Here is a 13,430-nt window from a genome sequence, read left to right on the forward strand (position 1 = left end):
GGAAACAGGAGGGACATAGAGTATATATCAGCATCCTGCTTTTAAATCTGACCTCTGTGGAAGATCTCCTCCCAGAATGAATCATTTACAGACAGAGTCTTCTATGATGAAAGCACCCTCTGGAGTTTGAAAAGAGACGAGGCTGCTTTAAGAGAGAAACAGGAAGTTGTAACTAGAAGCCCTCTGAATGCTAAGCTATCTGAACGCTTGTGAAGTAGCAACAAAGTAGCAGCGTTTATTCGGAAATTCTGTGGCGGCCAGTCTGCCCTAGGCAAACCTCTTCAAAGTGCTCACCCCTCATCCAGGGATTTCTCTGAGCATCACGTTCTGGGAGTGGAATGGCGGGGCAGCTTCGGCTTACGTCAGGGAAGGATGAAGATCATTTTCAACACCAGGGAGCGGTGGAGCTGCTTGCCTTTAATTTTTTGCTCATCCTTACCATTCTAACCATATGGCTATTTAAAAATCACCGATTCCGCTTCTTGCATGAGACTGGAGGCGCGATGGTGTACGGTGAGTGTGTAAACGGTGGGATTGATGTGAAACTTGTTGCCCGGGCGTAATTAGAGACTTGTGCTCAGATGGCAAAGTACCGACAAGTGAGGAGAAGATGCTGACTGAAGTGTCATTAGGCTGATGGGAGGTGCAGCGATGTTATGAATGCTAGCCTCTTTCTAGAGAAGCGACAGAAATTCGCCTGGTCACAGAGCGGCTGTCACAGCCCCATTCTGAGGCGTCGCACTAGGCGAGTCTGTTGACAGCTGCAGTCCTTTGTCATGCAGGGAGTCATGGGGCACTAGTCCAGAGAGTGGGATGTGGTAGCGACGCGGTAAAGCAGCCTCTTCCTCAGGTAGCTAGAGGAGCATGCAAAGTTAACCCAATAGCTTCAGGATCCTTGGAGGAAAACGCTCTTCCTCCCAACTATCTTCAAGAAGAAATACTCGGTAGAAGCAGATCCCACCCCGTTACAGGAATAATTGTGTCAAATTCTTTTTCATCATATGAACACTGTCTTAGCTTCTGGTAATAAAAGTGTTAAACTAAGAGTTAAACCAAGATTTTCCTATGCAATACTTGAATACTTTCCATCTCTTAGCCTGAGTTCTTATGATCTTGTTTATAATCCTTGTTTGTGCTCTCACACACTTTCTCCTGCTTCTGCTTTGTTTTTTCTTCTAGACAGGGTCTCACTCTGTAGCCAAGGCTGGCCTGGAACTTACGAGGCTGGCCTTGCACTCAGACTGATTCTCCTGCCTCAGCCTCCTGAGTGTTGGAATAATTGGTATAAGTAACCACATCTGCCTCGCTAAACCACAGGAGAAAGTGATAGTTTAGGGTTTAGCCTCCCAAGGTGATGTTCTTTCTGTGCAAGTACCACATCATTCTTGCTTTGTAGAAAGCTTAGTAAAATGTGATTATGTAGTCTATGCCGACTAGACTGGATTATCTAGTTTTTTTTTTTTTTTTTTAAGGTAAGATACTAGGCACCAGCAGTGAACTGGTACCAAGACAACCATCACACTACAAAATGACCTCACTACCCTTATCCCACCTAGCAAAAAATAACGGTTAAGGGGATGCCAAAACACACAGTGAAGAACAGACTTTTTGACTTTCCCTCATTTCCGAAGTCTCGAGGTCCTTTCATATGTCTGAGGTCCAGGGAACAAGATGAGTGCACTTTCCATGTGCTAAGCATGTAACGTCCTGATGTTAAGCATGTTCAGCCATGGAGTGGAGCATGAGAAGGCCTGTCCTTAACTAGATCCCCTGTGAGATACTTGGGCTATGGGACAAACATTCAAGGCCAAGCAGAACAGTTCATTATCAGGCAGCCTATTCAGAGCAGAGCTAAGTTCCTTTGTATTGAGTCACATAGCACACAGCAAAACTTTTCTGGCTGGGGGCTGAACTCAGAAATTAATATCGATCAAAGTTAACATTATATCTGCCCAAAAGAGAAGGGCACAGTTCTTCCAGAGGCAGAGCCCCAGCCATGAGTCATTCATCCTCTCTTTCTCTATAATCAATTTACCAGGATCTTTCTCTGTCTTGGGTAATAAATAATCAAAAAGATACAGGATGTAATCTGAGAAGCCAGAAACAATGTTATCCTTAGCATCATCTCCAAGGGTTGGGCATATCTTAGTGATCCATCACAGATGTAAGAATAAGTCCTTCTTGGAGGAAAGATTACTCCACAGCCTGAAATTTGCTTGAATTAAAATGATTGTTATCAATAGCTATAAAATTATTACCAATTTCCTTCTCTATTTTAGTGATATTGTTTTATCAAAGTAGTTAGCTTTACTGATTTAATTTTTGATTAACTTTTGGCTGATAGGCAGGCATGGTGGTCCTCCCCAAGCTGAAGAGCCAGGTGTCACGGTTGTTGCCATGTGGTCTCACACATTTCAAGCTGTTGATAAGGTTCGTGTTCATTTTCCAGGCTAGGCTCTGAAAACAGTTCATCAGGATGGTCTCCACATTCTTCTTTGTGGATAATCAAAATGCTATACCTGAAGTGCTCTGTGCTTTCTGTCAGGGGTGTAATAGTCAAACACGGGGAAAAGAGGAAGCCTTAATAGTAAGCGGGAGAGAACTTATATTGCATTGGTTTCTCAGTCTTTGTAAATGAATATGGAATTCATACAGTGGAAAGGGACCTCAGCGGACAGAATCGTCATTTTACAGAGGGAGTAGGACATATGGAGGTCATGGTATTGGTTTGGTGTCGAGCTAGGGTTCACCACAGCTTTCAACTAAGGATGCTGAGGTAGTAATAAGTAAATTCCTTCAGTGATATTCCAGGGGAGGGAGAGAGAGAGAGAGAGTGTGTGTGTGTGTGTGTGTGTGTGTGCAGGGGGTGGGTGGTTGATGGAGACATTCAAAAGAGCAAGCACCAAATATATGCCCCTGCTGTAAACGCTTCAAAGATTGGCCATACCATCTCTTTCCAGCAGGTCTGACAAACTGAGATCCCAGAGTCAACCCTTTCTCCATGTGAGGATGGAAGGCATTGTTTCTACAGTAGACTGGCGAGAGGCATAATGGGGACCAATGGAAAAGCAAGACGAACTTAGAGGTTTGAATTGTCTTGTTTTATGAAGGCAGACACCTTACAGTGGACTGCAGCAGCCCCCATCCTGCAACAGGCTTGCTGCCTTAAAGTAGACTTGCAACAATTCTCTTTACCTTTTGCCACAAAGCACCTTGGAAAGTGGTCTTTTTCCTCAGGCTTATCAGTGAATTAGGCTAGCAGTCCCTACTTTTCTGGTTACCTCATCTTGCCATCATTGACCGCTTGCACTGCGTGCCATTTGCCCCCAAACTGAGACAGGGGATTTTCTTCAAGGCACCACAGTCCCTGTATTTCCTCAGCCCAGTCCACTACCTGTCTCTCTGCAGGCACTCTGGTGAGCTGTGCTAAATGTCCCTTAGAAGATTTAATAGATGTTGATACATTTAATCAGTGTACTTGGGAATCCAATTAAAACAATTTCTCGGGATCAGAGGCTTAGAAAATGAGCAGTTAGAGATAATCGAGGGGCAAGGTGACCAAGCAGAATGTTGAATGCTTCTTTCATAATTATTGTTAAAAACAATTTTCAAGTTGTTAACCATAAAATATCATATGCGGGGTTGTAGGGGCCAAGAAGTTTCCTCTGTGTCGATTGGAAATAAAACTGAAGATATAAATACAAGTAATTGCTTATATGAAAAAAAAGGTCTTCTCTCATTATTATGGGTCATGGGATGCTTTTAAAAATTAGCAGCGTCATTGTAGCAATATTTGCTTCCCCACGCATAGTGAAGGGTGATTTTCGTTCATGACATCCTATGGCTCTGGTTATTTCAAAATGGAACAATAAGCAACAGTAATAATCATTTAAACTGGACTAAAAGCCAGAATGAGCGTTAATGGTCAAAATATTGATTGACGGCAGCTGGAACACTTAGTGCTGCTTATTCAGGGCCTGGAGTCATCTCCTTGATGTTCATAAGAAAGCACTTGCTCCTTGGTCCCAGATAGCATTAAGGAATCCATTGTATCTCCCTGGGGGCTACAAGACATTTGCGATGCCATACCTTTGAGAGTTGGGATTTGAGATTAGGGACAAAACAATTTAAATGTCTTAGAGTTCTATCTTTGGTTTTACAGTCATCCAATTAGAGACTGTCCTGAATCCATGTAGAAATTTGTTCATCATTTAGTAGGAACCAAGGAAATCCCAAGCCTCTCTGCTTAGACTTTTGAGTTCATCAAGAGCTGTGTCATATTCGAATGCATTTCAATCCTTTAAGAGTAATCTTAGCAAAAGTTTAAGAGAACAATTTAATTTAACCAACAGGTTTATTTTTTCAGGTTTAAAGAAACAATAATCACAAAACTGTCTTTCCCCAGACCTTGTATAGAAATAGGTTGCATCAGAGGTTCCTGGCTGAAACCGTATTGCTGGACGTGATGTGTCTCCACCTTACCGGTCCACATTTCCTCTGACCCAGCTCAGCCTGTGCCCCTGACAGACTGACCCACTTTCCCCTCTGTCCTGCCTGAGTGGTCCTCTTTGGGCACTTAGCCTGTTGAAAGCTGGCAAACTCTGTAGAGAAAGAAGTCATGCTCTCTTTGTGGTTATTGCTTTTAAGGCTGAATTTTTTCTTTCTCTCTCCGTAGTGGGATGTACTGTTCTGTTATGTGACTTAATTTCTGATCTGATTTTTCTCATCTGCGAAATGAGGAGGAAACGAATTCCTTTCTAGCTTCACAATTTCTCTAAACTTTAGGCCCGGGCAGACATTAGTCAGTCAGACATCTTGGAGTTACTTCCGTTAAATCCAGTAACTTTCTCTGTGGAGTCAAATAAGCAATCATGAGATCTGGTCCTTTCTCCTAGACACGATTTTACTTAGTAGCATTGATTTATCACTCTTTGTTCATCCAGGCCTGCTTTGAGTTTTAATTGGGTGTTTAGTAAATCTTACTGAATTTCTATCGACATTCCTCTACCGGAGCCCTTCAGGGTGGCTGTGGGCATCTCTGTAGGTTCCTTTCTCACTAAACCAGAGTGGCTCTGCCTTGACCTAAAGGATCTGCATGGCAAGCAGTTAAGATAGAGAGTCTCCCTTATGCTATAAAAAGCTTGATTTAGGTGCTTCAGAGATCTGTCCAAGGTCTTCCACACTGTATGGTGTTGGCTAAATCTAATAAGTAGAAGAACTGAATCAGAGACGGTTTTTCCTGCATAAGATGTTACATTGGGGCATAGTGGTATACACTTACATCCTAGCACTTGGGAGGCAGAGGCAGGAGGATCAACATGAGCTCCATTTTACATCATGCTGATTTGCATAGTAATCTAAAGACCAATGACCTCTATGTGTTAGACTCTGCTTCAAAAAGCAGACGGGAGAGAGGGTTTGTTTTGTTTTTGGTTTTGGTTTTGTTTTGTTTTGTGAAGTAACCTCTGTATTCTAAATAAGGCTGTGTATTGTGCTGAGGTTCTGACCCTTCGGAACTGGACAGCTTTGGTCTGGCTGCCCTAGTGCCCCTTCATTGATCCTCTCGGGCCTGAAAAGGCTGCCACCGGTGCACACTGAGAGAGGGGGTTTAGGACTCAAGCTATTTATGAGCTATTATCTAGAGTCTAATTGAACTAAACTCATGATTCATGACAGGGAATATTAACATTTGACATCTCAAAAAGTTGATATATAATAAAAACTAGCTAAAAGCAAAAGCATATAAAATGCAATTTTTACAGTTGCAAGGACTTTACACATATTAACCCCATTTAATCCTCGCCACAGTCACTTTTAGATAGGGAAACTGGGACAGCAGAGAATCAAGGAACTCGTCCGATGTCACACAAGTACTAAAGGTCAGGTGTGGGACTCAAAGCTTACCAGTTTGGTTCTGTGTGACTTCTAGGTATCATATGTGTGTGTGTGCATGTGTGTGTATGTGTGTGTGCACACGTGTGTGCTCACCCAAACGTTCATGAGCACACAAAAATATATAAAGAAGAGATTATTGCTATCATGTTACAGATGAGGAATCCAATACTCAGAGCCACTGAGTAACTGGTAATTGCAAGGCTGTGTTTCAAACTCAGGACAATGACACCAGTGTTCTTCCTGCCTTGAGCATTCACTCCAGAATAGCTACTGTGGCGTACAAAGGGTTTATTCTGCTCCAGGCAATGGTACCTGTGCTGGCTAGTTTTATGTTAGTTTGAAACAAGCTAAGGTCATCTGAGAGGAGGGAACCTCAAATCAGAAAATTTCTCCTTAAGATCAGGCTGAAGGTGAGCCTGCAGGGCATTATCTTAATTAGTGATTGATGGGGAGGGCCCAGCCCATTGTGGGTGGTGCTATACCTGGACAGGTTGGTCCTGGATTCCACTGAACCTCATAGAAGAGAAAGTGGGAAGTACACTTGAACGCATTGACACAGGAGACCACTTCCTAAATATAACCCCAGCAGCACAGACACTGAGAACAACAATTAATAAATGGGACTTCCTGGATCTGAGAAGCTTCTGTAAAGCAAAGGACACAGTAAACAATATAAAACGTTAGCCTACAGAATGGGAAAACATCTTCACCAACCCCACATCGAACAGAGGGCTGATCTCCAAATTATACAAAGAACTCAAGAAATTGGTCATCAAAAGAACAAGTAATCCAATAAAAAAGTGGTATACAGACCTAAACAGAGCAGAGAACTCTCAACAAATGAATCCAAAATGGCTGAAAGACACTTAAAGAAAAGCTCAACATTCTTAGCCATCAGAGAAATGCAAATGAAAACAACTCTCTGAGATTCCATCTTATACAGGCAAGAATGGCCATGATCAAAAACACTGATGACAGCTTATGCTGGAGAGGATGTAGGGTAAAGGGAACACTCCTCTATTGCTGATGGGAGTGCAAACTGGTACAGCTGCTTTGGAAATAAGTATGGTGATTTCTCAGAGAATTAGGAAACGACCTACCTCAAGATCCAGCAATACCACTTTTTGGGTATATACCCAAAGGATGCTCAATCATACCACAGGAGATGTCCTCAATTTTGTTCATAGCAGCATTATTTGTCATATCCGGAGCCTGGAAACAACCTAAATGGTCCTCATCTGAAAAGTGGATAAAGAAGATGTGATATAATTACACAATGGAGTACTATACAGTGGGAAAAAATAATGACATCTTGAAATTTGCGGGCAAATGGATGGATCTAGAAAGCATCATATTGAGTGAGGTAACTCAGGCCCAGAAAGACAAATATAATATGTACTCACTTATAAGTGGCTTTTAGATATAAAGCAAAGAAAAACCAACCTACAATTCACAATTTCAGAGAACCTAGACAACAAAGAGGACCCTAAGACAGACATACTTGGATCTAATGTACATGGGAAGTAGAAAAAAAACAAGATCTCCTGAGTAAATTGGGAGCATGGGGTTCATGGAAGAGGGTAGAAGAGGAGAGGGGAAGAAGGAAGGGGAGCAGAGAAAAACACATAACTCAACAAAAACAATACAAACAAAAAAACAGGCTGAACAAGCCATAGGAACCAAGCCGGTTAGCAGCACCCCTCCATGGCCTATGCTTCAGCTCCTGCCTCCAGGTTCCAGCTCTGTTTGAATTCCTGTCCTGGCTTCCTTCAATGATGAATAGCAATATGAAAATGTAAGTCAAATAAACCCCAGCCCCCTAGTTGCTTTGGGCATAGTGTTTCACCACAGCAATGGACCATCTATGGAAGTACCTTTAGAAATTTACAAAATAAAATATAAAGAAGTCAAAGAATTAGAAAATGTACAAGCTGCACAGGGTTGGCGGGAACACGTTTAAATGTCTGTGTGGTCTCAGATCTGGGTCACCACTGTGTTCTCATCAGAGTTTGACCATCCAGGCAATGGGGAATTGTTGTGGACAGGAACGGTTCAGGTCCTTTGTTACCCGAAACCTCAGGTAGTATTCGGAACAAAAACCTAATATAACCCAGTGGATGCAATACTGTGACATCACATTCATGCTAAGTACCTGGAGCTGAAGTATCCCAGGGAAAGTGATATGGCTGCCTGGAAACACCTGCTCACACCCTGCCAATTGTCTCATGTGGGTTTTAAATACCAGTGGATTGCAGAATGTGTATGATGGATACTTTATATAGCTTGACAAACAAGAGTGGATTTGTGAATCATAAAAAATGGACTTTTTTGCCATGTGTGATTTGGACTGAATTTAATTTTTGCAAGAGTCTGGAAGATGATAACCTTTTACTTAGGGGTGGGTCTCAGAACCCTGAAAGCTTTATGCTGAGTTGACACCGTTGATCTTGGTAGAATTCCAAGGCTGTAGTCTCAATCCTACTGACTATTGATGGGAACTACTGTCTCTACTGTCATATACACTGCTTCTAATAGCCTGGGTCCAGCATTGATTCGTCAGCTAAAGGACAGTGACCAAAAGCAGATGAATATGATCAAAAACTCTAGGCTGTGCCCAGCAGTCTGTCTACCATCTTCTAGGTGGCTTCTGTGTATTTACTCTAGTGTTTTACTAGGAAAGGAATTAGACAGGGAGTTGCTAGTTTCATTTTCTACCATCGCTTCCACCCCATTAGGGTGAAAATCATCCAGCTCCCTTCTAGGAAGCCTCTGTCGCTGTCCACAACATGATGCTACTAGGAGGAAAATGACAGACAATAGTATCTCTGTGTAAAGCTATAAAGTAAGAAACCATTGCTTATCCAATACATATCTAGTTAGACCCTCTTGTCTACCGTTCTACTAACAGCTCCTTAGAGATCATAAGGAAGGATGTTGGTTACAAAAAACTGGTGCTGGAAGTAGTTTCCAGAGAAAAGTAATCTATAATACGTGCTAGAAATCCTAAAACCCAGTGAAATGTGTGTGTGTGTGTGTGTGTTGTGTCACAAATGTATATGTATACGTGCATGCTGTGTGTTTTGTATGCACACACGTGTGCATGGACTATTGAGTATTATCTAATGTGTACCGATGGAGGGTGATGGACATGAGGAATCTTACACTGGAGAGAGAATATGATGGTTGGACTTTTGCCATCTTCCATGGGACTCTTCCACACAATGGTAAATATCTTGAAACTGTCCCAAGGTGGACAGCTTCATGGATGGCTCCCCATCTTGATGTATACAGGGGTGGTCAGGCTGGCAGGTAGCACACTCTAGTCCTGAAATCTTTATGAAACTGTTTTCTCCATCAGGGCAAAGCTATAGGGAGAAGTGTGAAACAATAAATTGTGTTCCTTTTAGCAACACCTACACTTGACTTTCAAATTTAGAAGGTTGGTGCAGGCGGGCAGGGAAAAAAAACCAAAAGCCTTAAATAACCAGCGGCATTGTATATATAGGTATTTTACTTTCCTTTTCATCCTGACTAAACAAAGGTCTAAAGCAAAGCACTAAACACGAACTTGTTGGGGAATTCATTTTGACATCGGCATCCAAATCTTTGTCATCTCTTTCAAGCAGTGTGAGTGCCAAGACTTTGACAAGGTGAAAAGAGAAAGGCTAACTAGAAAATAAGAAGTTAAACGTATCGGAGATGAGCTGGGCAGTGGTGGCGCATGCCTTTAATCCCAGCACTCGGGAGGCAGAGGCAGGCGGATCTCTGTGAGTTCGAGACCAGCCTGGCCTACAAGAGCTAGTTCCAGGACAGGCTCTAGAAACTACAGGGAAACCCTGTCTCAAAAAAAAAAAAAAAATATCGGAGATGAAGTTAAACTCCAATACCAGTAAACGTCCACCGCTTGGCTTTCCTAGACTCTCATGTTCTTTCCTTCACGGTCGCCCTTGTTAGGTCACCCCACCTGCGTGATTGTCCAGTCTGCACTGTGGTCCCTCATCTATTCATGCTTCTCCATGACAGCTGTGTGTCTCCTCTTCTCCACAGACTGAAGTCATGTGCATCCTTAAAGTCCTTGGAGAGGACCGGGCTAGCTGATCTTTCCTTTAGATTCCCTGAAACTTGACATATTATTGGTTTTTCAAGACAGGGTTTCTCTGTAGCTTTGGAGCCTGTCCTGTAACTAACTCTTGTAGACCAGACTGGCCTCAAACTCATGGGGATCTGCCTACCTCTCCCTCCCGAGTACTGGGATTAAAGGTGTGTGCCACCACTGCCCTGATGGAGGAGAGTTATCTGTCTATGTTACTTTCATTGGTTAATTAATAAAGAAAACTGCCTTGGCCCTTTAAGAGACAGAAAACTAGGTAGGTGGAGTAGACAGAACAGAATTCTGGGAAAGTTGGGGAGATGCTTCAGGCAGTCACCATAATGAGTCACCATGATTCTCCTCTCTGAGATGGATGCAGGTTAAGATCTCTCCTGGTAAGCCACACCTCATGGTGCTACACAGATTACTAAATATGGGTTAAAGGAAGATGTGAGAATTAGCCAATAAGAGGCTGAAACTATGGGCCAGGCAGTGTTTTAAAAGAATACAGTTTCCGTATAATTATTTCGGTGTAAAGCTAGTCGGCGGCCGGGTGGCGGGATGCAGCCCTGCTGCTCCTTCTACAACTGCCCAGCTTCATGTTATTTTTTAATAGAGTTTTAAGACATGTTAAGGGCTGGGAATGCACCTCAATATCAATGCTTGCCTGGAGAGTACAGGACCTGGGTTCTATTCAGCAACAAGTGACAGAAACCCTGTCCCCTGACTTCCCTCCTCTTCTCTCCCCTCCTCTCCTCTCCTCTCCTCTCCTCTCCTCTCCTCTCCTCTCCTCTCCTCTCCTCTCCTCTCCTCTCCTCACCTCCCTTTCTATGAAGCTCCCTGGCAGGGTCCCTTTCACTTGTTATTGGATGAAATAAGGTCATATAGACATTCCAGAGCTCTACTAGTCTGCAAGAGGAAAAAGAAGGCCTGGATCCAAGGACGAAGTCAATTAACCCTGAGCATGTGGCTGTGTGGGGAGGGATGGGCAGTTAAAAAGAACAGGGCATCCTGTGTGTGTGGTGTGTATGTTTGCAATATCAGCTACTGGGGAGGGGCTGGCATCATGAATTTGAGACTCTGTCACAAAACAAACAAATAGGACTTTGCTACGTGAAGGTAGAGTGAGCTAGCAAGCCCTGGTTTTTTACCAGACGTAACAGGTTGAGATGCTTAGGGATTCACCTACTTGGTTTAGAGAAGGGGCAAGGCCATCACTCAACATGTGGAGGATCAACTCCAGAACCCAGCTGTCCTGCAGTCTTCATGTAGTATCTGCATGTGCATGCGGCTTCCAGGATCTTATGAACTCCATGCGACACATGAGTGGATGCTGTGTAGTAGCCCATAATACTCACACCACAGCTGGGCTAGCTGTGCCCTTCGTCTCCAGGGAAGAACCAATCCTACAAAACCGAGTCCCACGGGATCTGGAGTTGTGATTTTTTTCTGCTCTGGGGCACTATGTGTGACCATGTGAACACAAAAGAGACTGGGATATGTCTGTATTTTGAAAACCATTCTTCCATCAGCTGCCATTTATGATCTGTAGAAGTATTAAGGTCCCGTCTATATTTCTCTAAGCAAAGCCCTGTCGGAGAGACATTTCCGTACCATATTGAATAACTGTCAGCAGGAGGCAGAGGGCTTGGCTGCGGGATGAGGTTTATATTGAGACACTTACAGTGCCTTATTCTTAGAGGACATTAGCATGCCAGAATTGTGCGGGAGGAAGAGGCCAGTAGACTGCTGGCCTATGCTAATGTTTTGTGGGATAAGAGCATTTTGTGTTTGGTTTTTTTTTTCCAGCTTTCACAAGGCTCAGAACATCTTACATGTCTGTGGCATCCAGGTGGATAATGAACTAAGAGAGAATCCAAATGACAAGGCTGGTATTTCTGAATGCTCCTTGATGGGAGCGTTCCTTTCTGGTTGTTTGTTTGACACAGTCTCCTATAGCCTAGTCTTGCCTTAAACTCTTGATTTTCCTGCCTCTGTCTCTCTAGTGCAGGGATAACAAGTGTGTGCAACCACACACCGCTCCCTCCCCCCCTTCTCCATGCTCCAGCATAGTATAGCTGCCTTCCAGACATCTGCTCGATGGCAGCTGTACAGAAAGCCCTTAAGGACGGGGACATCACAGCATTCGCTGAGTGTTCATTCTCTGTGACACTTTAAAATCCCTGGGACTGGCGGACTACATAGCAGATCCTTTCCTTCTTGACGTCAAGGGAGTTTGTGCACTGGAAGAACTCCAACTCCAACTCTGCCTAAAGGATTTGTCTTTCCTGAAGGAAAGGAGATAAATCGCAGCACAGAGCCTCTGCCTTAAATGGTCTCATTGTGTACTTACTGGAGGTCTTCCGCAAAGCAACACTGGATCAAGCGGCCTTGCACGAGACTGGTTTCTAATGCCGTCAAGCTCACACTAGGTGAAGGTCTCCCTAGGGAAGGGAGACCTGTATGCAGGGGCTCTGACAGGGCATTTGTTTGCGGAGGTGAGGCCAAGCTTCTTTTTCAGGTGCTGGGTGCTCTGGGAATAAAGCTCTGTAAGGGGAAGTGTACTCTGAGGGAGGTCAGAGTTCCTCCCCCACCCTAGGTGTTCAGACATTCAGACTTCAAGAAGCAGTCAGGTGGTGGTGGCGGGCTGCGGCCTTTAATCCCAGCACTTGAGAGGCAGATGCATGCGGATCTCTGTGAGTTCAAGGCTAGCCTAGTCTGCAAAGCGAGTTCCAGGACAGGCTCCAAAAGTACATAGAGAAACCCTGTCTTGAAAAACAAGCAAACAAACAAAAATTTTACAAAGTAAAAGAAAAAACAAAAAGAATCCCCAGAGGCTTCTTAATTAGAGACTGCCTGCAAAGGTGAGTGGGTCTCAGATGTGGCTGTGAACCTGTGCTCTAGGAGGTGATCCCTTAAAGAGATAGGATAGCTCCTTTAATTGTCTGATGGTCTTGGTTTCCAATGGACATGGTGCTTTTGTGGTTTGCAGCTATGGTGGCCAGTCTTCTATTCACCTGTGATACTGTGACTGGCACTTCCTTTATCCTGTCCTTTGTGTGGATAGGAAAACAATCCCTTCTCAGAATTTTCTTCCTCTCGCAGCCCTTCTGTGACTCTCATCTCCTCCTGCGATCTCTCCAGTCCAGCACATGCGCCAGCTCACCGCTCCAGCTTTGTGTCGGCATAGGCCCAGAGCACTGAGTTTGCCTGTGAGAAACTGTGGGAGGCTGCGTTGGGAGCGCCTGGTCTCTGACAAGCAAGGCTTGTCCAGCTGCTGTTCCTGCAGCATGGGTGTGCTAGCCATGGTGTCTCTGGAAACTGCCAAGATTTGATTCCTCTGAACCCTTGGGGTTTGGTGGTTTGAAGCAAACTAGGGCCAGAACCTTTTGGCTCATATGTTAAGTTGGCGTCTATAAGAAGGAAGTGCTGGAAGAGATTAGTG

General features: G+C 43.9%; 1 protein-coding gene across 1 annotated transcript in view; it reads left to right on the top strand.

Annotated features, from left to right (window-relative positions):
- Window positions 1-200: 200 nt before the first annotated feature.
- Window positions 201-13,430, top strand: part of Slc9a9 (solute carrier family 9 member A9) — a 545,494-nt gene continuing 532,264 nt past the window's right edge. Inside the window, exon 1 of the mRNA XM_038322078.2 lies at window positions 201-513. Within this exon, the coding sequence (XP_038178006.1) occupies window positions 339-513 (175 nt within the window). The 5' untranslated portion in view covers window positions 201-338. The remainder of the gene's footprint in view (window positions 514-13,430) is intronic.

This window comes from Arvicola amphibius, chromosome 3 (genome assembly GCF_903992535.2).
Source record: "Arvicola amphibius chromosome 3, mArvAmp1.2, whole genome shotgun sequence".
Classification (NCBI taxonomy): domain Eukaryota; kingdom Metazoa; phylum Chordata; class Mammalia; order Rodentia; family Cricetidae; genus Arvicola; species Arvicola amphibius.